General features: G+C 35.6%; 1 protein-coding gene across 1 annotated transcript in view; it reads left to right on the top strand.

The window, feature by feature from the left end:
- BRAF (B-Raf proto-oncogene, serine/threonine kinase) overlaps positions 1-24,479 on the top strand; it is a 169,387-nt gene that overhangs the window by 55,006 nt on the left and 89,902 nt on the right. Inside the window, exons 2-3 of the mRNA XM_012522922.4 lie at positions 5,086-5,187; positions 16,128-16,391. Coding sequence (XP_012378376.2) covers positions 5,086-5,187; positions 16,128-16,391 — 366 coding nt within the window. The remainder of the gene's footprint in view (positions 1-5,085; positions 5,188-16,127; positions 16,392-24,479) is intronic.

The raw sequence follows: 24,479 nt of genomic DNA, 5'->3' as shown, positions 1-24,479 counted from the left end.
TCTTTTGACCTGCTAATATGAAGTATTATGTTATTGGATTCCTAACTAAAGATCACCTTTGCCTATCTGGAGTAACCTTTCTTGGTATTATTTTTAAAATACATATGTTGCTGAATGATATTTAAGAGTTTGATGTTTGTCCTCACAGGTCGGATTATTTTGTGTTTTTTTGTGTGTGTTATCTTTATTAAGTTTTGTTTTCAAGGGTTTGCTAGCTTCACAAATGAATCTAGAAAATTTTCTTTTTTATGCACTCTCACCTATTAATAATATTATAATGATATTTTCTTTAAGGTTTTGATAGAAACTAATCATATAATGATCTGGACCTGATACCTTTTATAAAGAAGAGATGGGCCAGTGGCTGTAGTTTTCTTTTGTGATAGCTACCCTTTAATTCCTTCCATAACTATTTGTCTGCATTTATAATATTTTAACATAGGCATCTTTTGATCTAGGCTTTAAAATTCTCAATCTATTTTTGGAGAGGGAATATTGCCATTTGTAAGGTCACTAGACATTATCAGTTGTTTACTAATTGCTTTTGGTTAGCTGGTTTTAGGTTAATTGGTTTTAATTGCTGTGATCTATTGAAGAGATCAACAGTGCTCAAGAAATCTTTTTTTTTCCTTCTTTATTTTCTTTTAAATGTTGCATTAAAAAAATATGAGGTCCCCATATACCACCCACCCCAACCCTCCCACATCAACTACCTCTTCCATCATTGTGGCACGTCCACTGCACCTAGTGAATACATTCTGGAGCACCGCTGCACCACATGGACAGTGGTCCACATTGTAGTCCACACTCTTCCCCAATCCACCCAGAGGTCTATGACAGGACACACAATGTCCAGCATCCGTCCCTGCAGCACCACCTAGGACAATTCCAAATCCTGAAAATGCCCCCACATCATATCTCTTCTTTAGTCTCCCTGCCATCAGCAGCCACCATGGCCACCCTCTCCATATCACTACTATAGTTTCTTCCCTTCCTAATCACAATAGTTCCCCAGCAGAACACCAGGAAGTCCATTCTAATCCATACTCTATTCCCAATCCTGTGGACCCTGGGATGGTTATGTCCAGTGCCCCTCTACATCAAGAGGGGGCTTAAGAAATCTTTTTAATCTCTTTCTTGGAGTGTTTATTTCTCATTTTCAAATTCTTTCATTTCCTTTTTTAGAGTTGTTACCATAGATATTCCCTCTTCAAAAAAATGCATTTAAAAGCCAGCCTGTGTATCTCTTAGCTTTATAATATCTTATTCTACTTTTTAATATAAGTATCATCAATGTTCTTTCTCTGAATTTTCTAGGAGAAATTTGAAAGAATTTTCTCTCCCAAACTTTCCTTCCCTCCCTAATTCCAACTACTGACTCATTGTGGTTCTGTTTTCATTCTTTGGATATAAAATTACTTTCATTTGGAGAGATCAGAAACTTGACTTGCAGATAACTCATAGTTTGGTCCTGCTCTCCCTAACCAATCTTTTCATTTTCTGTTCTCCAGCAAGAAACTTTGATTCTAATCAGCAGCTCAGTCTCCTCATTGTTCCCTATGCTCATTCCTCCTCTATGCTCATTTCCGTTCTCTTTCCTATTCCTTAGAACAGGGGTTCTTTACACTAACTCCACTTATTTTTATCTATAGAGCTTAGAACAAAGGCTCTGGATAATAGAGCCCTTACTGGACAAAGAAGAGAATCACTGAATTAGATTTTTTTTTTCTCTCTCATCATATTCTGAAGACAGCTTAAATCTTATCTCTGGCATAAAATGAATACCTTTTATGACTAAGGCACCAAGATAAGGGATGTGCAGACAAAAAGATAAAAGCATGTTTCTGATTTTAAAATAGCTAATAGACATGAAAAACATATCCATAGGATATCAAACTCTGATTTATAAAGCAGTTCTGCTTGAGTGGTAATGAAGTCATAGATGAAGTATCATTTGAGGGATGATCTAAAGAAAGCATTCATTTTTTTCCCCCAGCAAATAGTTGAGTGTTTAATGTATGTTAGCTACTGTTCTAGGCTCAGGGGTCACATCAGATAACAACACAGAAAAACTTGCCCTCCTAGACTTTATATACTATTGGGGAGTAGGAAGATATGTATAATTAACAAAATTAATAAATAAACTATATATAATAAGTTGTGACAGGTGTTATGGAGAAAATAATTAGGAAAGGATTAGAAATGACTGCTTGTGGGTTGGGGAAGAGATGAAGAGGTTGTTGCCATTCTAAATGGGGTGGTCAGAGAATGCCTCATCGATAAGGTGGCACTGGAGTAAAGAAAAAAACAAAGATGGCAAAGTAATAAACCTTGTAGAAATCTAGAGTCAAGCATGATGCTAAAGTTTTTGGTTTGTCCAACATAAAGAAAGGAGGTTGTGATTTTCTGAGATGATGAGACTATAGGAGAAACAAGTTTTTTGTGGGGGGTGGGGAGGAAGAAAAAATCAGTGTTTACTCTTTGAACCTGTTAAGTGTGAGATTCTTGTTAGTTATACAAGTAGAGATGTTGAGTAAACAGTTGGGAAAAAAAGTCTGGAGTTGAGAAGAGAGAACAGAACTGGATTTAAAAATTTGGACTTCACCAGTCTGTAGTTGGCATATAAAGCGACAAGATTGAATGAGGTCTTCTAAAGAGTCACATTCGTTAGAGAAAAGAGTGGAAGATACCTAACACTTTTGGGGGATATGAGAAAATCAGCAAAGGAGTCATAGGGAAAAATATTGCAATATTTGACTGTAGAAAAAATTAAAAACCTCTGTCATTGCCTCTCAAACTCTTAGTGTGTATATGAATCACCATGCTATTTTGTTAAAGTGCAGATTCTAATTAAGTATGTCTGAGATGAGGCCTAATTCTGCAGTTCTAGTCAGATAAGCTTCCAGAAGATGGTAATGCTGTTGGTCTATGGACCATTTTGAGTAACAAGCCTTTATATAGACCAAAAAACCTTAAAATGAAAAACAAGTGAAAGTGTAGGAAAATGAGGATTAATATCCAGCATCTATGAATAAGAAGAACCAAATAACTCAATAGAATAAAAGGGAGAAAGAATATTCATAGGAAATTTTCCAAAGAGAAACTCAAATAGCCAATAAATGTGAAAAAATGCTCAGCCTAACAAGATCACGTCTGGTTAGCAAACGTTTAGAAGTTGATATTACCCAGTGTTGGTGAGATTGTGGGGAAACGGGTATACTCATACCCAGTGGATATGAGTAGACTTGATATGTATATATATTCTTGGAAGAACCATTTGACATATTTATTAAATTTTTAAATGTGCTTTTCATTCAATCCAGGAATCCTATACCTAAAAATCCAAAAGAAAACTAGCACCTTTGCACAGAAAGGCATTTCAGCTGTACATTGAAGCAGTGTTTAAAATTGAGAAAAATAGGATTATCTAAATGTCCTCCAGTAAGAAAATTATTGAATATACCAAGGATCTTCTTTTTTTTAAAGATTTATTTATTTTCCCCCATCCCTTACCCCCTCCACCCTGCTGTTTTTGCTGTCTGTATCCATTCACTATGTGATCTTCTGTATCTATTTTCTCTTTTGGTCTTCTCTTCTTATTTTTTCTCCTCTAGGATTCACCGGCATTCAATCCTGGGGACTTCTGAGGTGGAAAAGGTTCCCTGTTAGTTGTGCCACCTCAGTTCCTGATTTCTGCTGCACTTCACCTTGACTCTCCCCTTCATCTCTCTTTTGTTACGTCATTATTTTGCTGCCTGACTCACATGCGCAGGCCCTTTGTCGCTGTGCGGGCTGCACGGACACTCAGCTCACCCCATCACTTGAGCCGCATCCGCTTCCCTATAGCAAGGATCTTGAGACCATTTTGCTTATTGAGTCCCCCTTTGTACGTTTTTTAATTGCTATATAACATTTTTTCTTTACACTTTAAATAGTTTCAAAAGGCATAATTTCTAGTGTATTTGCATTAAATACATCTCGTTCAAAATTTAAGCTGCAGATTTAGATCACACAATTTATAGACAGTACCTACCACATACATAATGTGCAAAGCCATTCTCAACGTCAAACCAGTGAGATAGATTGGACCCATTTTTCATTAAGTATTATCTTTAAGTATGTTAATATGTACTTCTATAACACCCTCCACATTTCTGTATTCTATGCAGACAGGCTGACTAACTGGATAAATTAATTTACAGTCAAATATTGTGATGGATAAATAAGGCTTGTGGCTGTGCCAAGAATTAATTTCATTAATAAAATAAGGCCTTGCCCTTAGTTGTTGTTTTTTTTCTCCTTTTATCTCAAGGGACTTTCTCCATTTTTTTAGATTTCTGTTTGTTAGGCACCTTGGAATTTATATTTCTCAGAGCAACGCACCTTAGTAGGATTTGAGGTAGATGAGAGATTTGCCTTACTTTTGTAAAGTAGAGAATGGTAATTTTAAAAGAGGAAGCAAGAAAGGAGAAATAGTTTTTAAGATCAGTTAGGGAAAGTACAAATAAAAATTGAAGTTCTGAAAATCAGTTCTCTTAAAATTATCCATGGCCACCCAACCCCTAGTTACCATTGCAGTTTGAAGATCATTCAAGTAATTAGTGTCATAGGCATATTATGAAATGAATGTCTATGTAACCATTAAAAAGGAGTTAAATATATATATACTGACCTTGGAAAGAATTCTGAAGAATGTTCAGTGAAAAAAAAATGTGAAATTGTTTTTATATATAGTTATATAGTTGTGTATTTTATATATGTATGTATATTATTTACATGCATAAAAAGAAGTAAAACTATATCCACAAAACTATAAACAGCAGTTACTTTGTTGGCAGGGGACCTTGGAATATAGGAAAGGCTTTGAAAAGAGATTTTCATAGTGCACTCTAATACGTATTATAGTTGAGAATGTATTGTATTACTAGTGCAGAAAAGAAACTTAAAGATGTTTAATAATAAAAGGGAACCTATAATCTCTAAACTTCAAGGAACACTGACGGTTATTACATTGTAGTTGTCTATATTAAAATATTTCTAGTTCACATCCTAACTGACTTTAAATTCTTTTATAATATTTTTTAGGTGTGGAATATCAAACAAATGATTAAGTTGACACAGGAACATATAGAGGCCCTATTGGACAAATTTGGTGGGGAGCATAATCCACCATCCATCTATCTGGAGGTAAGCTTTTGAGTTAGTATATACGTAGTAATTTTGGGAAAAAAAACTTATGAAAAGCATTTGTATTTATAATATTGGTTACCTTAGGGGGTGAGATGAATAATAGGGGAAGAAAGGATTAGCTTTACCTTTGTTCTGCTTTTTAATATTGTTTTGTTTAAACTTGTTACTATAAAGTTGTGTTACTTTTTTACAATTTGTTAAATGTCAAAACTAAGGGAAGGTCTTATATAAATTTCAAAATATTACTCTGAATAATAAATTGATTTTTAAAAAAGAAGAGAAAGCGTTCTGTTTTGAAGGTCAACAAGCTAGTTGCCATATTGGAAAAAGGAGATGATTTTGTAAAACCTTTTTTCTAGAACAAGCTACCCCAAAATTGGTTTCTGCTAACTTATTGGTAAAATTTCCAGTTTTAAGTAGCCTAACATTGCTTAGCTTTACTGTTTAACAGTATCTTGAGGCTAGTCTCAAGACTTGAGCATGATTGAGCGTGTTCTTTGCCTGGCATTGTGTTAAATGCATTTATTATCTAATTCAACCTTTATTTACAGTTACCTTGAACTAGATGTACCAGGTGTTTTTGTTTTCACCCTTCTACAGATGAAGAAACAGAGTTTAAGTAATTTGCCTAAGATGGCACTGTTGAGAGAAGAATGCAGATATCTAACTCAGAAGACTATACTCTTGGTCTCTATCATATTCTGCCTTTATCAAATCATTGTCTCCTCTGCTTTCCCTTAACTCTTCCTATTCAGACTGAATATTTCTAATTTCTCCAGCCCTCCCTTCTTTGTGGCATAGTTTGTGAACCTTTTCCTAAATATATTTGGTCAGTTCCTTTTAAAATTAGAAATCCAAAATTGGACAAACTGTTCAGATTAAGTCTAACTAGGGCAGCATACAACATATCATTAGCATGTGGTGAAGCAGTAGATTCTTATTCTTCAGGGCTAATGCTACATGGTTACTCTGTAGAAGACAGTGATTAAGATGAATTATGAAGTTACACAGACACTGGGTTTCAAGTTCAGTCTCCGTAGTTTCTGCAGTCAGATTATCCAACTTTTCTATACCTCAGCTCATTGGTAAAATGGAATTCTATCACACACATAGTGATTTAAGGATTACTTGCGTTTGTAATTATGAAATAGCATAGTTTCTGACACATAGTAAGTGCTCCATAAATCACTATTGATTTATTCATTCACCGCATAATTGCTGAATGCTGACATTTTCATTTGTTCTGGGCCCAAGGGATATAGAAATAAACAACAACAGCAAAAGACAAAAATCTCTTCCTTCATTCAAGCACCTTGTATTCTGATGGTTGGGTTGGTGGGTGGACATACGACAAACATGTAAATGAATTAAAACTTTGCACTTACCACTATTTGATATAATATTAAAGGAGCCCAGTTGGGGACAACAGAATTCTTCCTGGGGAAATTGACCAACCCAAGAGAAAAAGATAGAGAGACTGATGTTTGAAGTCCCTACGGATTGCCCATTCAAAGCCACCATTCTACAAACTTCCAGTCAGCTATTTCAGAGTTATTAACTTTTAAATATTAATGGGCTGCTAAGAATAACCAGATATTTAAGGAAAGATTTTAACAAGAAAAACAAAGGCAGAAATAGAGAAAAGGAATTCAGAAACAGAAGAGAACTTGAAAATAACTATAATTAACATAGAAGATAAGAGAAAATGTAGCACCTGTTTTTGTTTCATGGCTGTTTACTAAAGAAGCAAAAGCAACAGAAACCAAGAAAGAGCACTTGGAAATTTAAAATATTGTAGCAGAAATTTTTTTTAAAAATGTGTGTGTGGATGTGTATAACTAGCTAAATTAATGTTGGAAGATAAAATTGAAGAAATCTCCCAGAAAGCAGAATAAAAACAGAGATGGAAATATTAAGGATGAGAAAAACTAGATGATAAATAAAGTCAGGAGATCTGTTAAAATTACAAATGCTTTTTGCTGAAAGAAATAGAAATATCAAAAGACAAGTTGCCAAAACAAATTGAGATTTTAATTTTCCTCCTACATATCAAGAAGCATGGAGGCAAATTATCCTATGGTAGATCCTACAGCTCAAAGTTACCAGGTGCTAGGTTGGAGCTCTACAATTCTTTTGGCTGTTTTGTCATGACTACTGCAGATATGAGGACCATGCTGTTACACAGTGCCTCAAAGCAGGAAGTAAGGGCCAGAAAGTTTCTTATCAAGGAGGAAATCTTTCCCAGAAAAACCCTAGAAGTTTTCATTTACATTTCATTGCCCCTAGACTCAAGACTACGCTTACATTTCCGAGTAAGGAAAGTCAAACTTTTCCAGTGTTTACACTTTTGCTTCTGATTAGTTTGTGCACTGGCAGGTAGAGGTTGTTTCATTCCATAGCTTTTCAACAGAAACCCTGTTCATGTTTTTGTAGGGAGATAAATTTTTACTTATCCTTGCCTGCTTCATCTCTTCCTTGTAGCAAAACAGAGGAAAATCAATTATATCACCCAGAAATCCTCTTGATTTTCTTTTTTCAGTTATTAATTTATTGGAAAACTAGCTTTTAAGTCGTAGATTTTCTACTGACACATGAATAATAATAAACATTCTGTTGATTCCCTTGATATAACTATGTGGAAATGAGCTATAGTACACTAAATAAAGGATTTATAAAATTTGTCTACTCAGTTAACCTTTGGTTCTCTTCTTCAACTTCTATCATCCAAAGGAAGAAGAAGAAAAGTTTTCCTGAAAAGTCATTCTTTTTCTCCCCATTTTTCTGTATTCATTCACCCAATAAATATTTGAATGCCTTCTGGGTGTAAGATATAATACTAGGTGTTTTTCTAGTAGTGAAATTCTTTTTTTCTTGACCAGCCATGTTGAAACACAGAGAGGGAAGTTTTGTCTTTGCCGAATCCCTGTACATATTTTGATGAAGACAGTAATAACTCCTAACATTTATTGAGTGCTTGCTATGTACTGTGCACAATTTTAAATATACAGTAGCTCATTTAAACCTCACCTCACCCTGTGAGTTACACTTAACTATTCTTAATTCCATTGTTAAGATGAAGAAACTCAGGCACAAAGGGATTTAATCACATGGCCAAGGTTGCACAACTAATAAATGGTATAGACAAAGTCTGAGTCCAGATTTTCTGAATGTAGAGCCTATCCTCTTAATCACTGTACCGTCCTTATGGTACTGACAGTCTTTCTTATCTTTAGACTTTATAGGACCTACTATAACACAGAGCAATTTCATCAAAAGAAGTACTGCAATGAAAAGAATACTGGAAGCTAGGTGTTTTCTGTGTAATGCAGAGTAGTCCATTAAATATCACTCTAGGGAATTTGTAAGAGTTCAGTGTACCTTGTGAGATTAAGTTCAATAAGGGAAATGGATGTGACTCAACTGATAGAGCATCTGTCTAAGGAGGGTCCAGGGTTTGATCCTACTGGGTGTAAATTTGTATCACATTGTGGTTTTGCTTAGTGGCTGTATGTTGTCTTTGAAGAAATGTCTATTCAAGTCTTTGCCTGTTTTTAAATTGGGTTATTTGTCTTTTTACTATTCCGTTGTAAGGGTTCTTTACATATTCTGGTTACTAGGCCCTTATCAAATGTATGATTAGCAAATATGTTCTCCTAGTCTGTAAATTATCTTTTTCACTTTTTTTATTATGTCCTTTGTAGCACAAAAGTTTTAATTTTTATGAAGTCCAATCTATGTATTTTTTTCCTTTGGTTGTTTGTGTTTTTGGTGTCATATCTAAGAATCTACAGCCAAACAAAAAGTCGTGAAGATTTGTCCCTGTGTTTTCATCTAAGAGTTTCATAGTTTTAGCTCATACTTTTTAGATGTATAATTCATTTTGAGTTAATTTTTACATGTGGTGGTGTTAAGTAGGAGTCAAACTTCATTATTTTGCATGTGCATATCCCATTGTCTTAGCACCATTTGTTAAAAACACTGTTCTTTCTCTATAAATTATCTTGGCAATATTGTTAAAGATCAGTTGACCATAAATATAAGTGCTTCTTTCTGGACTTCTGGGTCTCTTCTCTTCTTTATATCCATCCTTATTCCATTACCACATTTTTTGAATTGCTGTGGCTTTATTGTAAGTTTTGAAGTAGGGAAATACTCCTACTTGAGTTCTCCAACTTTGTTCTTTTCTAGATTGCTTTGGCTAACCTGAGTCTTTTGCATTTCTATGATTTTTTTTTTTTGAGGTCCTGGGGCCAGCGATTTAACCTAGGACCTCATATGTGGGAAGCTGGCACTCAACCACTGAGCCACATCGGCTTCCCTGAGTTTGTTTGTTTGTTTGTTTTTGTTTGTTTCTAGAAGGGACTGGGAACCAAACCAGGAAACTCCCCAGTGGGAAATAGGCACTCAACTCCTTCCCACTTGGGAACCACATCTGCTCCCTATATGATTTTTAAAATCAGCTGTCAATTTCTGTCAAAAGAAAAAAAAAAAAGCCAACTGGAATTTCTATAAAAATTTCGTTGAATCCATAGAACAATTTGGGCAGAATTATCATATTAACAATATTAAGTCTTCTTAGATTCTTTTATTAAATCCAATATAATCTCGTGGTCTGTACCCTCAGCTTACCATTTAGGGAGTCCTATCAAGAACTCATTTAAACAATAGAGTAATAACAGTAATACCTACAACAAGAATTGCTAGTACTACTTTTATATGACTTTTACAACTTGATACTAATGAAAAAATATTCTTTGCATTTTTGCTGTGTGTCAGGTTCTGTAATTATCTGTGACAATCATTACAGATAATTATCTTATTTAATCCTCACAAAGATATTTCACAGATGAGAAAATTGAGCCATATAAAGAATAAGTGTGATTAAATGCTCAAAGGAGGTAAAGAGAAAGGATAACTCTTTTGGACTTTGTCAAGCAGACCTTAGAATTTGCTTTGAGAAATAAGTAGTATTTGGACAAGTAAGAATGGAGTTTTGGGAGAGTACGTATAGCTCAGTGGTTTGAGTGCCTTCTTCCCATGTATGTGGTCTCAGGTTCAACACCCAGTACCTCCTCTAGAGAAAAATAAAAATTAAAAAAGCCTTAGAAGGCTTTAAAAAAAAAAAAAAGTTTTGGGAACTCATCCTCTTGAAGAAGGTAGTATCTTACATCTGTAACATCTTGAAGAAATAGAGTAGTTTTGGTGGTAGTGGTGGTGTATATTTTTGTGGGAGAGATTTGCTCACATGTGTAAGGTAAGAAAACAAAGGAAAATGGAAAGCTGGAAGGTATATGAGAAAATAGGGATACTGATGGACCAAGGCCATCATAGTGGAGACCCTAATCTCCCAATGCTGGCACTAAATTGAGAGTAGAAGAGGGATGGGGAAAGATGTGGGTAATTGTTTTAAAAAAGTAGCAGAGGAAACTTTCATTTGATGACTTTGATCTTCAGAATAAATTTGAAGGTAATGTTATTTTTACAGTGAATTAAAAGTTGGGGGAATGAAGTTAGGAGCCAGAGAAGAATAGAAAGATTTGGAATAAGTATTGTGGGACATGTGATATGATGTTAAAAATAAGTAAGATTTGACAAGCAATAGTGTGGAAAACCAGGTGAGTCTAAGTTTCATGGATTGATAATGGAACAAATTGGCTTTGTTTTATTATATTCTTGAGCAGTTGGTAATCTGAAAAAAAGAATGGAGCGATGGTATAGTGGGATTTACCCAAAACTGGGATTTGGCAATCTAGTTGGTAAAAGAACAAAGATTAGCCTGAGAATCTGAAGTGCTATGAGTGACATTGTTGAAATGGTGAGGTACATAATTGGTCTGAAGACAAAAGATAAATGCCCACTTCAGAGAAAGTGATTGAATGATTAATGCTGACCATGGACAGATTAATGTGGGATTGAAATTTAAGAAGGTTGGCTAAGTATCTGTGTGCAGGAGTTTGGAAAGTTCCAAATTGACAGTGTTTTATCATTTGGAACTCTTCTATAAAGAGCCGCCTGTGAATGTTGAAGGGAGAGTGGAAGTAATGCCCTTAGATATGACAAGTTTAGAGAACGATGAGCCAGGAGTGTTAAAAAAAGAATCAACATCCATACTGAAATACAAGGATAGTAGGATGAAGTGAGCCAAGCCTGGTACAAAACAAGGTAGGTCAGTGCCTTGGCAGATTGCAACATGTGAGAATAGAAAGAGGTAGAATAAGTAAATGTTTCATATTTAAGCAAAAGAAAGGCTATTGATAAATGTGGTGAAATAATACTTTGCAATCCACATTGGGGAAAGGTGTAATTTCAAAAATTAAGGCTAATGGTTTTGTTTTTTTATTTATTGAACTATATCACTCATACATAAACATACATAAACAATAAGTGTATAGTAAAAGTCGTGGACTTACATAGCAAACATGCATAACATCATACCGAGGTCCCATGTATCAACCCTCCACCAATGCCTTGCATTGTCGTGAAACATTTGTTACAAATTATGAAAAGAACATTGTTAAACTCTTATTGCTAATTATAGCCCTGATCTTACATTTGGTGTATTTCCCCCCAAACCACCCTGTTATTATGTTTTAAATATATTTTTTATGACAGAAGTTGTAAACTTGTAAAACAATCACTACACCGGTTAATCAACACTGTGGTGGAACATTTGTTACAGATAAGATAATATCATCTGATTGTTACCATGTACATAGTGTACATTTGGCTAACACTTTCCATACTGCCACATTATCAACACAGTACATCTTTGACATAGATGCAAAAATATTATATTATTACTGCTAACTACAGTCCATAGGTCCCCCCAGTTGTATTTTTCCATGCTTCCCCACATTCCCACCACCCTGCAGTAGTGATGTACGTTTGGTCTAGCTCACCCAAGGACACTCTAGCAACTGTACCATCAACCACAATTCTCATCCACCTCTTGGTTTACTGTGCTATTAAGTTCCTAGATTCTTCTCTATCATTCTGTCAATTGGCATATACATACCTCGACTATCCTTTTCAGTCACATCCCCATTTACAAAATAACTGTTAATCACTATATGTTACCATCCACTCTATACATTTCCACACTTTTACAGTAAAGCCAATTAAAACTTCTACATACACTAAACCTCAATTGTCCATCTCAGAGAAGCGGATTTGGCCCAATGGATAGAGTGTCCGCCTACCACATGGGAGGTCCAAGGTTCAAAACCAGGACCTCCTGACCCGTGGAATGAGCTGACGCATGCACAGTGCTGATGCACACAGGAGTGCCGTGCCATGCAGAGGTGTCCCCCATGTAGGGGAGCCCCACGCACAAGGAGTGCGCCCCGAAAGGAGAGCTGCCAAGCGCAAAGAAAGTGCAGCCTGCCCAGGAATGGTGCCATACACACAGACAGCTGATGTAGCAAGATGACGCAATAACCAAAAAAAATAAGAGACACAGATTCCAGGTGCTGCTGACAAGAATACAACCGACACAGCAGAAACTGGGGGCAGGGAAGGAGAGAGAAAAAAAAATAATAATAGTCTGTCTCAGTCCTCCATTTATCTCCTTTAGAATCCACTACCTACTACCAAGTCTTGAAGATATTTTCCTACAATTTCTTCTAGAAGTTGTATGGTTCTTTTATTTTCAGGTTTTTGATCCATTTTAAGTTAATGTTTGGATAAGGTGTGAAGCAGTTTGATATAATTGATGAATTCCAAAAAGAAATGTTAGATTATGCTTGTAATCTGACCTGTACCTGGGCATGATTGAGTTATGATTAGGGTGTTGAATCCCCACCCCTTCGTGGATGGAAATCACAGATAAAAGGCATGGTGAAGAACAGAGTTGAGGGCTTTCACTGTTGGAGTTTTGATGTTGGAGTTTGATGCTGAAGACTTAATCTGGAGCCCCGGGAAGTCAGCATGCAGAGGAAAGCGAAGCCAGCCCCAGGAAGAAAGGATCCTTGAACCCAGAGAAAAGCAAGCCCCAAGAACGTAGGAACCCAGGAAGCCTGAACCATCACAGATATTGGCAGCCATCTTTCTCCAAAAAGACTTTGGTGAGGGAAGTAATTTATGCTTCAAGGCCTGGTATCTGTAAGCTCCTACCCCAAATAAATATCCTTTATAAAAACCTACCAATTTCTGGTATTTTGTATCAGTACCCCTTTGGCTGATTAATACAAAGTGTGAGATGGGGATCCTCTTTCCTTCTTTCAGCTATGGATATCCAGGTCTTTTGGCACCATGTGTTGAATGGACAGTTCTGCCCAAGTTGTGTGGGTTTGACAAGGTAGTCAGAAAATCACTTGACCATACATGTGAGGGTCTGTGAACCATCAGTTTGGTTCTATTGGTATATATGTCTTTATGCCAATTCCATGCTATTTTTACCACTGTAGCTAGGTAATATGATTTAAAGTCTGGAGATGAGGGTTTGCTTTTCCTTTTTATGATGTTTCTGGCTATTTAGGACCCTTACCCTTCCATATAAATTTGATAATTGTGTTTTCAAATTTTTTTAAATGCTGGTGTATTTTTATTGGGATTGCATTGAATCTGTATATCAATTTGAGTAGAATTGACATCTTAATGATATTTCGTCTTCCAATCCATGATGATGGAATGTTCTTCCAATTATTTAGACCTTTTTTTTATTTCTTTTAACATTGAGTTGCAGTTTTCTGAATACAAGTGCTTTGCATTTTTGGTTTTTTATTCCTGACTATTTGAGTTTTATCTGTCATAATTTATTTTCACCACTCTTTTGACACTTTCAGTTACTTTTATTGATAAAATCTTCATTTCTAGACTCTATTCCAGGCCTCTCCCTTGTCCTTTCTTTTCAGGTTCTAGCATACCCTTTAGTATTTCCTGAAAATCTGGTCTCTTGCTTAGAAATTATCTGTTTCTGTTTATCTGTGAATATTCTAACTTCACCCTCATTTTTGAAAGATAGTCTTTCCAGATATAAGATTCTTAGCTGGACGTTTTTCTCTTGTAGTGTCTTAAATATATCAGACCACTGTCTTCTTGCCTCCATGGTTTCTGGTGAGAAATCTGCACTTAACCTTAACTGGATATCCCTTATATATAATTCATTGCTTTTTCTTTTGCTGTTCTCAGAATTCTGTCTTTGGCCTTTGACATTCTGATGAGTATGTGTCTCGGAATTGGTCTGTTCGGATTTTTTGGATGGGAGTACATTGTGCTTCTTGGACATGGATATCTATATCCTTCAATAGGATTGGGAAATTTTCCACCATTATTTCTTTAAATATTCCTTCTGCCCCTTTCCCCCTCTCTTCTTCTGGGACACCCATGACATGTATGTTTGCATGCTTTTTGCTGTCATTTAGTTCCGAGACCTTGTTGAATTTTTCCCATTTTTTTCTTCATCTGTTCTTTTGTATGTTCACTTTCAGAGGCCATTTCTTCAAGCTCACCAATCCTTTCTTTTGCCTCGTCAAATCGACTGTTATATGAGTCCAGTGTTTTTTTTTTTATTTCATTTATTGCACCTTTCATTTCCATAAGATCTGCTATTTTTCTACGTATGCTTTCAAATTCTTCTTTGTGCTCATTCAATATCTTCTTAATTTCTTTAATCTCTTTAGCCATCTCATTGAATTTATTGAGGAGATTTGTTTGAACATCTATCATTAGTTGTCTCAACTCCTTTATGCCATCTGAAGGCTTATCTTGTTCCTTTAACTTGGCCATAGCTTCCTGTTGCTTGGTGTAGATTGTAATTTTTTTGTTAGTGTCTTGGCATCTGGCTTACTAGATGTATTTATTCTGGGTGCAGTTTTTCTCCTTATTTTAGGGCTTCCTGCCCTTTCTTCCTTGCTGGTTGTGCAGTAGAAGCCAAGGATGTAGTTGGTGCTATAAGCTGTGGAGGCTTAAGCCTCCCTCACTGCCTCAGGGACCGATGAAGCTTCTCCCAACTTCTCCTTTGCCAGGGGTAGGGACAGAGTCAGCTGTGTGGAATAATCCAAGTTGTGCAGGCCTAGACTGTAGTTGCCCAGAGAGACTGATGAAACTTTACATCCCCTTCTCTCCTGCCTGGGTGGGGATTAAGTGGCAGGTGTTGGCAGCAATCTCTGCAGTGTGGGTCCAAGATGACTGCAGTTTCCCTTGTAGACTTCTGATTATTCAGTCTTTGCCAACCAAAGGTACCTGCAGTTACCTGGATAGAATTTTTGACTACTGGATGTAAATTATCTTTTCAAATAAAATTTTATTCTCAAAGCAGTATTCCATGGAGAAGATCATCAGAGATCTATAGTAAGAAGAATAAAGTTTTTAAACTAATAGCTTTTTCAGAAATAAGGTTGCAGCTACACATCTTCTAAGCTCTGTTGAAGGAGCTTTGCTGGTAAGGATGAGATGGCCCTATGTACCCAAGTCATGTTTTTTGACAAATCTAACTCTCACTCCTCAACTCCTTTTCAGCTTCTCCTTTTTTTGTTCTTTATCTTTGAGTTTGTGTATTATGAAACTTTCTATGCTTACAGAGTCTCTGAAAAAAGTTTTTTAATGGAATTTCTTATTCTTTATGCAGTATAATATTTGATCTTATATTAGGCATGTAGCTGGAAGGTAAATTGCAATTTGTCCAGAAAATTAGAAATATTGAGCTTTTTAAAATTAATATTCATGGGCATTCTAGATTTCACTTATATATATATACACACACACACATACTTATATATAGTTTCTTATAATATTGTATACTAGTTTCTCATTGTGTTTTATAACAAATGAATTATCAATTTAAAGGTAAAAGTATTTTCAGTTACGTAACTTACTACTTGAAACCCTGTTAAGTTATATTATAAAGAGATTAAATCGAAGACTTAAATTTCAGATTTTTTTTTTTGTTAAAGTCAGCATAAAGTCCAGATTCATTGTAAGTCTACTTTATTTTATAGGCCTATGAAGAATACACCAGCAAGCTAGATGCTCTCCAACAAAGAGAACAACAGTTATTGGAATCCCTGGGGAATGGAACTGATTTTTCTGTTTCTAGCTCTGCATCAACGGACACCGTTACATCTTCTTCCTCTTCTAGCCTTTCAGTGCTACCTTCATCTCTTTCAGTTTTTCAAAATCCCACAGATGTGTCACGGAGCAACCCCAAGTCACCACAAAAACCTATCGTTAGAGTTTTCCTGCCCAACAAACAGAGGACAGTGGTGAGTTGACTTTTAGTATCATCATTTTACTAATTTTTCAGAAAAAGCAGTTAAAAATGAAATAATGTTATCACTTATACTCAGAGATCATGCAAATGGAAGCATTCATTTCAAACAGGAATGAAAAAGACATAATTATTTGGTGTGTGTTTGTCTTCCTTAACTGAAACAAATTATATAGTCTTCAGTGTCAGATTTGAGTTTTAAATTTATCTACCAAACTTGAACCATATTTAAATTTAAATAATTGTTAAAAATCAGAATTTGAAGCTTTGTGCTTGTTGTTGTCTACTATTTGTCAGGTAAGATTTATTCTTCATCCTATTCTTATTTATCATCAAATACTGATTTTCTGTGTGTGCTTGATACTCTTTCCTCTTATCTACACAGCTTTTGATTGTTGATCATTAATATCACCATTAGAACAGATTGCCCTGACAGCAATATTTGAAGTAGGGAAATCTGCAGAATTATTGTGGATGACCTGTAATCCTCAGACAACAAGTATTGTCAATGGACTTAATAAATAATGTGCCTGTATATGTCACTATTTTTAAATGTATATGGTTGCTTTAGATATTAATAAAAACAATTTCACTTACAAATACAACTGAAATCAAAGTAATTTTTAAGATTTTTCTCAGATAACAGAAATTAAAGCGTAACTACTGTCATTCACATATCACATATTCCTTTTTGAATTAAAAAAAAATTACTTCGGGAAGCGGATGTGGCTCAAGCAATTGGGCTCCTGTCTACCATATGGGAGGTCCAGGGTTTGATTCCCAGGACCTCCTGGTAAAGGCAAGCTGGCCTGTGCAGAGTGCTGGCCTGTGCAGAGTGCTGGCCCACGCAGGAGTGCTGGCCCACATGGCAAGCTGGCCTAGGGGAGAGCTGGCACAGCAAGCTGATGCAACAACAAAAAAAGAGACACAGGGAAGAGACAAGAGAGACCAGCAGACCAGGGAGCTGAGGTGGCACAAGAGATTGAATACTTCTCTCCCACTCCAGAAGGTCCCAGAATCAGTTCTGGGTGCTGCCTAAAGAGAAGACAAGCAGTCACAGAAGAAAGCACAGTGAATGGACACAGAGCAGACATTGACATTGCGGGGAGGGGAATAAATAAATAAAATCTCAAAAAAAAAAAGTTATTTCAAAGGCATCATATTCCCAAAAGTAAAGTAATGCAGCATCATAGATTAGACTGAGAAACTAATAGAGGTGCCTGCTATAAACCTGTAAATATTGATGTTATTTAGAAAATCTTGCTCTTTAAAGGAGTTGTTTATTATAAGCAAATGCATTCATTGATAATCTCCTTGCCCTTTCTTCCATGAGCAGTAAAGAGTTGGTTGCGATAAAATGGACTTTTGATTATTCTTTATGCAAAATTCTAGAGAATTATATGATATTTTTTTATTAATCAGTTTGTAAAACAAATACAGTTTTCAATCCCTTTCTCTTTCTTCTGCTGGGTAAACTGAAATTAGTTCATTCCCACATTAAGCTGGGGGGATTATTTAGGAATATTCTTTCCTGGTGTTACCTCCTTAAAGTAGGGTGTAAAATGAAATTAATTCATCTGTGGATTAAAATTCTGCTATCTTTCAAGGAACCTGTGTTTCAGAACAATTTCTAGCATTCTGTAATATTCACAATAGTTCTTAAATTAATTCTTTATTGCCTGCCATCATGAACAAAAGGCAGAAACTGTGTTGTTAGGTCCCAGGCTTTTACTCTTCTCTTCATCACAATAGTTTACTCCTTCCAAGCTCTGCTAAACTTAAAAATTGTGTGAGTTTCCAGATATAACTACATATATTTGGGGTTGCTAGATATGCTTTTTCAAACTTACCAGCCTAATCCAAATGATAAAATAGACTTGGTATCTGTGAGGGTGGCAAAGAGAACTTTGAGCATACTAAAATTTACAAATATTGCTAAAGCTTATAATTTCTCGCTTTAAAACACAACAAAACATGAGAAGATGCTCAACATCAATCATTAGGAATATGCAAATCAAAACCACAATGAAATACCATTTCATACCCAGTAGGATGACATTATTTTTAAAAAGGGAAAATAAAATAAGTGTGGCAAGGATGTAGAGAAACTGAAAACTTCATGCAAAGCTAGTGGGGATATACAGTGGTACACCTGCTGTGGAAAACAGTTTGGTGGTTCCTTAGAAAGTTAAATAGAGAATTACCATATGATGCAGCCGTTCCACTCCTAGGTGTATATACTCCACAAAATTGAAAAGAGAGGTGCAAGCATACCTGTATGCCCTGTGCATAGCAGCATTTTTAATAATAGCCAAAGGTAGAAACAATTCAGTGTCCTTCAATAGATGAATGGATGAACAAAATGTGGTATATATACTATAGACTATTATTCATCCATAAAAAGGAGTGAAGTTCTGATACATGCTTCTACATGGATGGACCTTGAAAATATTATGCTAAGTGAAATATCCAGAATGGACTAATTCATAGGGAAAGAAAAGTATGTTAGAAGTTACCAAGGGCCAAGGGGAACAAAGAATGAAGAGTAACTGCTTAATGGGTCAGAGCTTGTTTGGGGTGTTGGAAAAACTGGGTAATGAATGGTGGTAGTGATGGTTGCTGAATATTGTGAATGTATTTAATGCCACCAAATTGTACACTTAAAAATGACTAAAATTGTAAAATTTGAGATATATATATATGTATATATATATGTTACCACAAGAAAATTAAAAAAAAAATAAAGATTAGATTTTAAAAAGCAATAAAAATTATCAGAGTAATTAATTGAAGGTCTTGCAAGGCCAGTGAAGTCAAATGTGTTCAGGAATTGGGCAAATAATTTAAATATGAATCACTTAAGGGTGTGAATTTTAGTTGTGAGTACTGTAGAAAACCAAAGAGAACCAGACCCAGCTGAAAACATTAAAATTGAGAATTAAAAACAAAATTTTCTAGCCAAATATTTTAATACTTCTGGTAATGGACTGCTCGGTCTCCACGACTGCCCTACATTGTATTATCTCCATTGCAATGTGAATGGTGCCTCCTGGAGGTGTACATCAAGGGGGCTCTGTCATTTCCTTTTCTGCATTTATGGAGCAAATAAATGAAGTTATAGCTATTACTCCATGATAAAGCTCTGAAAATTACTTCCTCCCTAAAAAACAAATTTCTGCCTAAAGAGTTTTGCATGGGGACGCATACATGGCTCAACTGATAGAGCATCTGTCTACCATATGGAGGGTCCAGGGTTCAATCCCCAGGCCCTCCTGACTCATGTGGTAAGCTGGCCCATGCTCAGTGCTGTGGTGCGCAAGGAGTGCTGTGCCACACAAGGGCATCCCCATATAGGGGAGCCCCATGCACAAGGAGAGCCGCCCCGCTTGAAAAAAGCTCAGCCCACTGAGGAGTGGCACCGCACACATGGAGAGCTGACGCAGCAAGATGACACAACAAAAAAGAGGAGCAGTTTCCCAGTGCAGCCATATAATGCAAGCAGACACAGAAGAACACACAGGGAATGGACAGAGAGAGCAGACAATTTTTTAGGGGGAGGGGAAAGGAAGGGGAGAGAAATAAAATTCTAAAAATCTTTTTAAAAAATCACATACATGATTTTCTATCTTCCTAGAATTCCTAAAAATTTTAGTCAGAGAAATATAAGAGAAAAAAAGTAAAGGCCATTCCACCAAGGAATAAAATAGAATTCCATTTCCATCTGGAGCCTACCAAGCTTTCCTATCCGAAATTCCCTTTGGCATCTGTCAACATATCCAACCACTTTCCATTAGGTAAATATATTGTAGAGGAATAAGTCCATACCACATCAACAAAATAGGAAAAACTGAAGCAACTAAACTTAACAGAAAATGAAAGTAATGCAAAAACTAGAACTTTAAAAATGTTTAATTCTATTTGTAAAGGTACTGCATCCCTGAAACCACAACAAGGTTGATATGAAAATGGAGTTATTCAGGAAATCATAGAGGTTGTGGAGTTTAAAAAATGATCATTGACTTTAAAAGTTAAAGTGACAGGCCAAATAATAGGATAACTATAGAGCAAATGAGTATTTTGGAATGTAAAACTAAGGAAATTTTTTAAAATATCTAGCACAAAGATAGTGTATTTAGTCAGCCAAAGGGGTCCCAATGCAAAGTACCAGAAAAGTGTTGGCTTTTTAAAGGGTGTTTATTTAGGGTAGAAGCCTACAGTTACAAAGCCACAAAAAATAAGTTACTTCCCTCACCAAGGTCTGTTGCCATGCTGTAGAGCAAGATGGCTGCTGTATCTGTGACAGTTCAGCCTTCTACTTCCTCTTTCTCTTAAGGCTCCATGGTTCCAATGTCTTCCTATCTCAGCTGTAGGCTGGTATAAGGCTTGTCTCTCTTCCCAGGGCTCATCTCTTTCTGGTTCAGCTGCTCTACTCTCCACAACACCAGCTGTAAGCTATCAGGCGAATGACTCGGCACTCTCCCCTGGAACTCCAGCATGAAAAGCTAAGGTCTTTGCTCTGCTTCATCATTTTCTGTGTAAGTGTCTGTCCACCAAGGGGGGAAGGGGACTCAACGTCCTACTGACATGGCCAAATCAAAGCCCTAATCCTAATTTAATCAAGTAAAAATGAAACTTCTGAGTTGAATACAATCAAAGGGTGTCATGCCCAGAGGAACAGACCAGTCTACAAACATAGTATTTCTTTTTGGAATTCATCCATATATCAAACTGCCACAGATAGAGCTGGCAAATAGGAGGAAAAGATAACAGACCCAAAAAGAGCCAAAATATCTTCTCTGTTTAATAAACTTTATAGATGAAGTAAACAGAAAATGAAGAGAAGTATTCAAAAATATGTTAGAAAAATTCCCCTGTACTGAGGAAAGATATGTGGGTCGTCAGATGGAAAGGAGTGACTGTATGCCAACAGGAAAAGGTAAACAGAGATAAACCTAGATATATATTGTATAATTTAAAGCTTTAAAGACAAAAAATTCCTACACTCTTTTAAAAAGATAATCTGCCAGGTAATGAGAATTGGATTGATGCTTCTCATTGGCAAACTGTAGGCTGAAGGGTGATATAGCAGAACCATAAAAGATCTCCTGAGGGGAGCAGATGTAGCTCAGTGGTTGAGTGCCTGCTTCCCATGTATGAGGTCCTGGGTTCAATCTCTGGTACCTACTTAAAAAAAATTGTTTTAAAAAGATCTGAGAGTAGATAGCCAATTCATATTCAAGAGTGAGAATGAAGACAATCTCTGGTACCTACTTAAAAAAAATTGTTTTGAAAAGATCTGAGAGTAGATAGCCAATTCATATTCAAGAGTGAGAATGAAGGCAAGACATTTAGATAAACAAGGATTCAAAATTAGATCAGTAGAATTGTAAAGGAATCTAGAATTAGATCCCAGAATTTAGGATAATTTAATATAAAAAAGACTAATTTAAACCAGTAGGAAAAGATAAATTATTTAATTTTTGGTGCTGCACATCTAGAAGAAAATAAAAGTGGACCCACATCTTCTACCTGTTAAAAAATCCAATTGAATGAAGAAAATAAATGAAAAAAAGTCACTTGCAGCAAAATCTAGACTTCATGTAAAATTTACCAATAGAGGACACCTTTTAATTAAGTTAGACAATCTCAAAGCTATAAAAGACATATATTTCACAAAATAAAAATTTTTATGTGTTACTAGAATAAAAATTTTAAAAATAAGCATAGGACTGTATAACACAAACAGTGAACCCTATTGTAAATGATGGTCTCTAGTAGTACATTTATAAACTGTTCATGAATTGTTATAAATTTCCCACACTAATGTAAGATGTTAGTAATAGGATAGTAAATGGGAATTCTTTTATGCATGATTTTTCTGTAAACCTACAACTTCTCTAATGAAAAAATAACTCCAACAAAGGCAATAAATTTGGAAACAATATGGGTGCTCGCTTTGAGGGAAATGTAAATTAAAATAACCACGAGATATCAATCTGGCAAAAATTATTACTGGCACAGGTATAGGGAGAAGGCTATTCATTATGTTGTGGGTGGAAATACAAAGTATCAAAGTTTATTGGAAAGCAATTTGATATATCTAACAAAATTTAGAAATGCTATAACTTCCAAGCCAGCACTACTGCTATTGGGAATTTGTGCTATAGAAATGAAAGTATGAATCTATAGGACAGCTATACAAGGATATTTATTTAAGTATTTTTTGTGATGACAACAGTAAGGAAATGATTGCATAAATACACTAATGATAGATTCAATAAAAAAATAGAATAATACTTGTTTGGCGATTTTTTTAAGATGTTTTGTTGCGTGAGAAAAGTAAAATATAGGAAATGATAATATTACTTACTTGGGGGGGTTGAATGGGACCTCACATATATATTTTTAATGTAATATTATTACAAAGTCAATAAAAAATTAAAAAATTAAAAAAAAAAAAAAATATTACTTACTTGGGTTTTTTAAACACCCATGAATACCACAGTGTGGTAATCTTGTATTTTTAGCAGTTTAGCAAAGAAGAGCACCTGAAATCTCTGTCACTTAGAAATGTTGAATACATTTGTTTAAATGTATGGTTGAGCTCATAGATGAAGGAAACCTGCATAGACTAAAACAGAGAGCTGAAAAACCAGAGATGTAAATGAGCTGATTCTGTCATTCAGGTATTGGCAAACTTTGGCCAGTGGGCCAAGTCTAACCCACCACCTGTTTTTGTACAGTCTGCAAGCTAAGAGTGGTTTTTTACATTTTGAAATGGTGAAAACAAATCAAAGGAATAAGGATATTTTATGACACCTGAAAATTACATGAAATTCAAACTTGTATCTATAAATAAAGTATTATTGTATTACAGTCTTGTTCATATGTGTATGTACCCACTATGGCTACTTTTATTCTTTAGCCGCAGCATTAAGTAGTTGCTATAGAGACTGTGTAGCCTGTAAAACCTAAAATATTTACTCTCTGATTTTTTATGGAAAAACTTTACTGTAGTGCCTCCAGCAAGGACAGTTTGTCACTCTGTAACAAAGAGATGAGCATGTCACTGTGTAGGGATTTAGGACTAGGCCTTGGGACAGTATCATAAAATTAGTTGGAACTCAGATCCTTACTTAAAGCTGAGTCTTGAAGGACTTTACCTTCAGAGAATAGGTAAACAAGAAGAAAATGTATTCACCACCATATATAAATAAAAAAGAAACTGTCTTGGCAAGTGCAGTGAATGAAGGTTAAAGTTTTTGCTGTAAATTTTTGTTGGTTGGTAACATATAAACTATACAAAATTTCCGCTTTTAACTACTTTTATGTTTTCAATTCAGGAACATTAATTGTTTTCACAGTATTGTGCCATCATCATCACCATCCATTGCTGACATTTCCATCATGCCAAACAGAAACTCTGTACATATTAAGTTATAACTCCCTGTTCCTCCCGTCCCCACTCAGACTTGTCTGCTTTCTGTCTCTATGAATTTGCTTGTTCTCAGTATTAGATATAAGTGAAGTTATGCAATATTTGTCCTTTTGTGTCTGGCTTGTTTCATTCAACATAGTGTCTTCACAATTTATCCATGTTGCCTGTATAAGAACTTCATGTTTTATGGCTGCATAGTATTCCTTTGTATGTATATACCACATTTTGTTTATCCATTCATTTATTGATGGACACTTGGCTTGCTTTTACCTTTTGACTACTGTTAATAATGCTGCTATAAATACTGGAATACAAGTATGTGTTTGTGTCTCTATTTTCAATTCTTTGGGGGTATAGCTATACCTGGAGTGGAATGGGTGTTGTTATTATTCAGCCAAAAGGGGTGCTAATGCCAACTACCAGAAATCTGTTGACTTTTATAAAGGGTATTTATTTGGGGTACAGTTACAAGTTACAAGGTCCTTAAGAGTGCAACTCAAGGTACCGTAAGAGGTACTTCCTCACCCAAAGCCTTTTGCCATGTGTTGAAACAAGATGGTGGGCACTGTCTGCAAGGGTTCAACCTTCCTCTTTCCTCTTAAGGCTCATGTTCCCAGCTTCTTCTGATCTCAGCTATAGGCTGTC

This window comes from Dasypus novemcinctus, chromosome 5 (assembly GCF_030445035.2).
Source record: "Dasypus novemcinctus isolate mDasNov1 chromosome 5, mDasNov1.1.hap2, whole genome shotgun sequence".
NCBI classification, from domain to species: domain Eukaryota; kingdom Metazoa; phylum Chordata; class Mammalia; order Cingulata; family Dasypodidae; genus Dasypus; species Dasypus novemcinctus.
The sequence above is the reverse complement of the archived record's forward strand: the minus strand, read 5'-3'. Positions and strand labels throughout refer to the sequence as shown.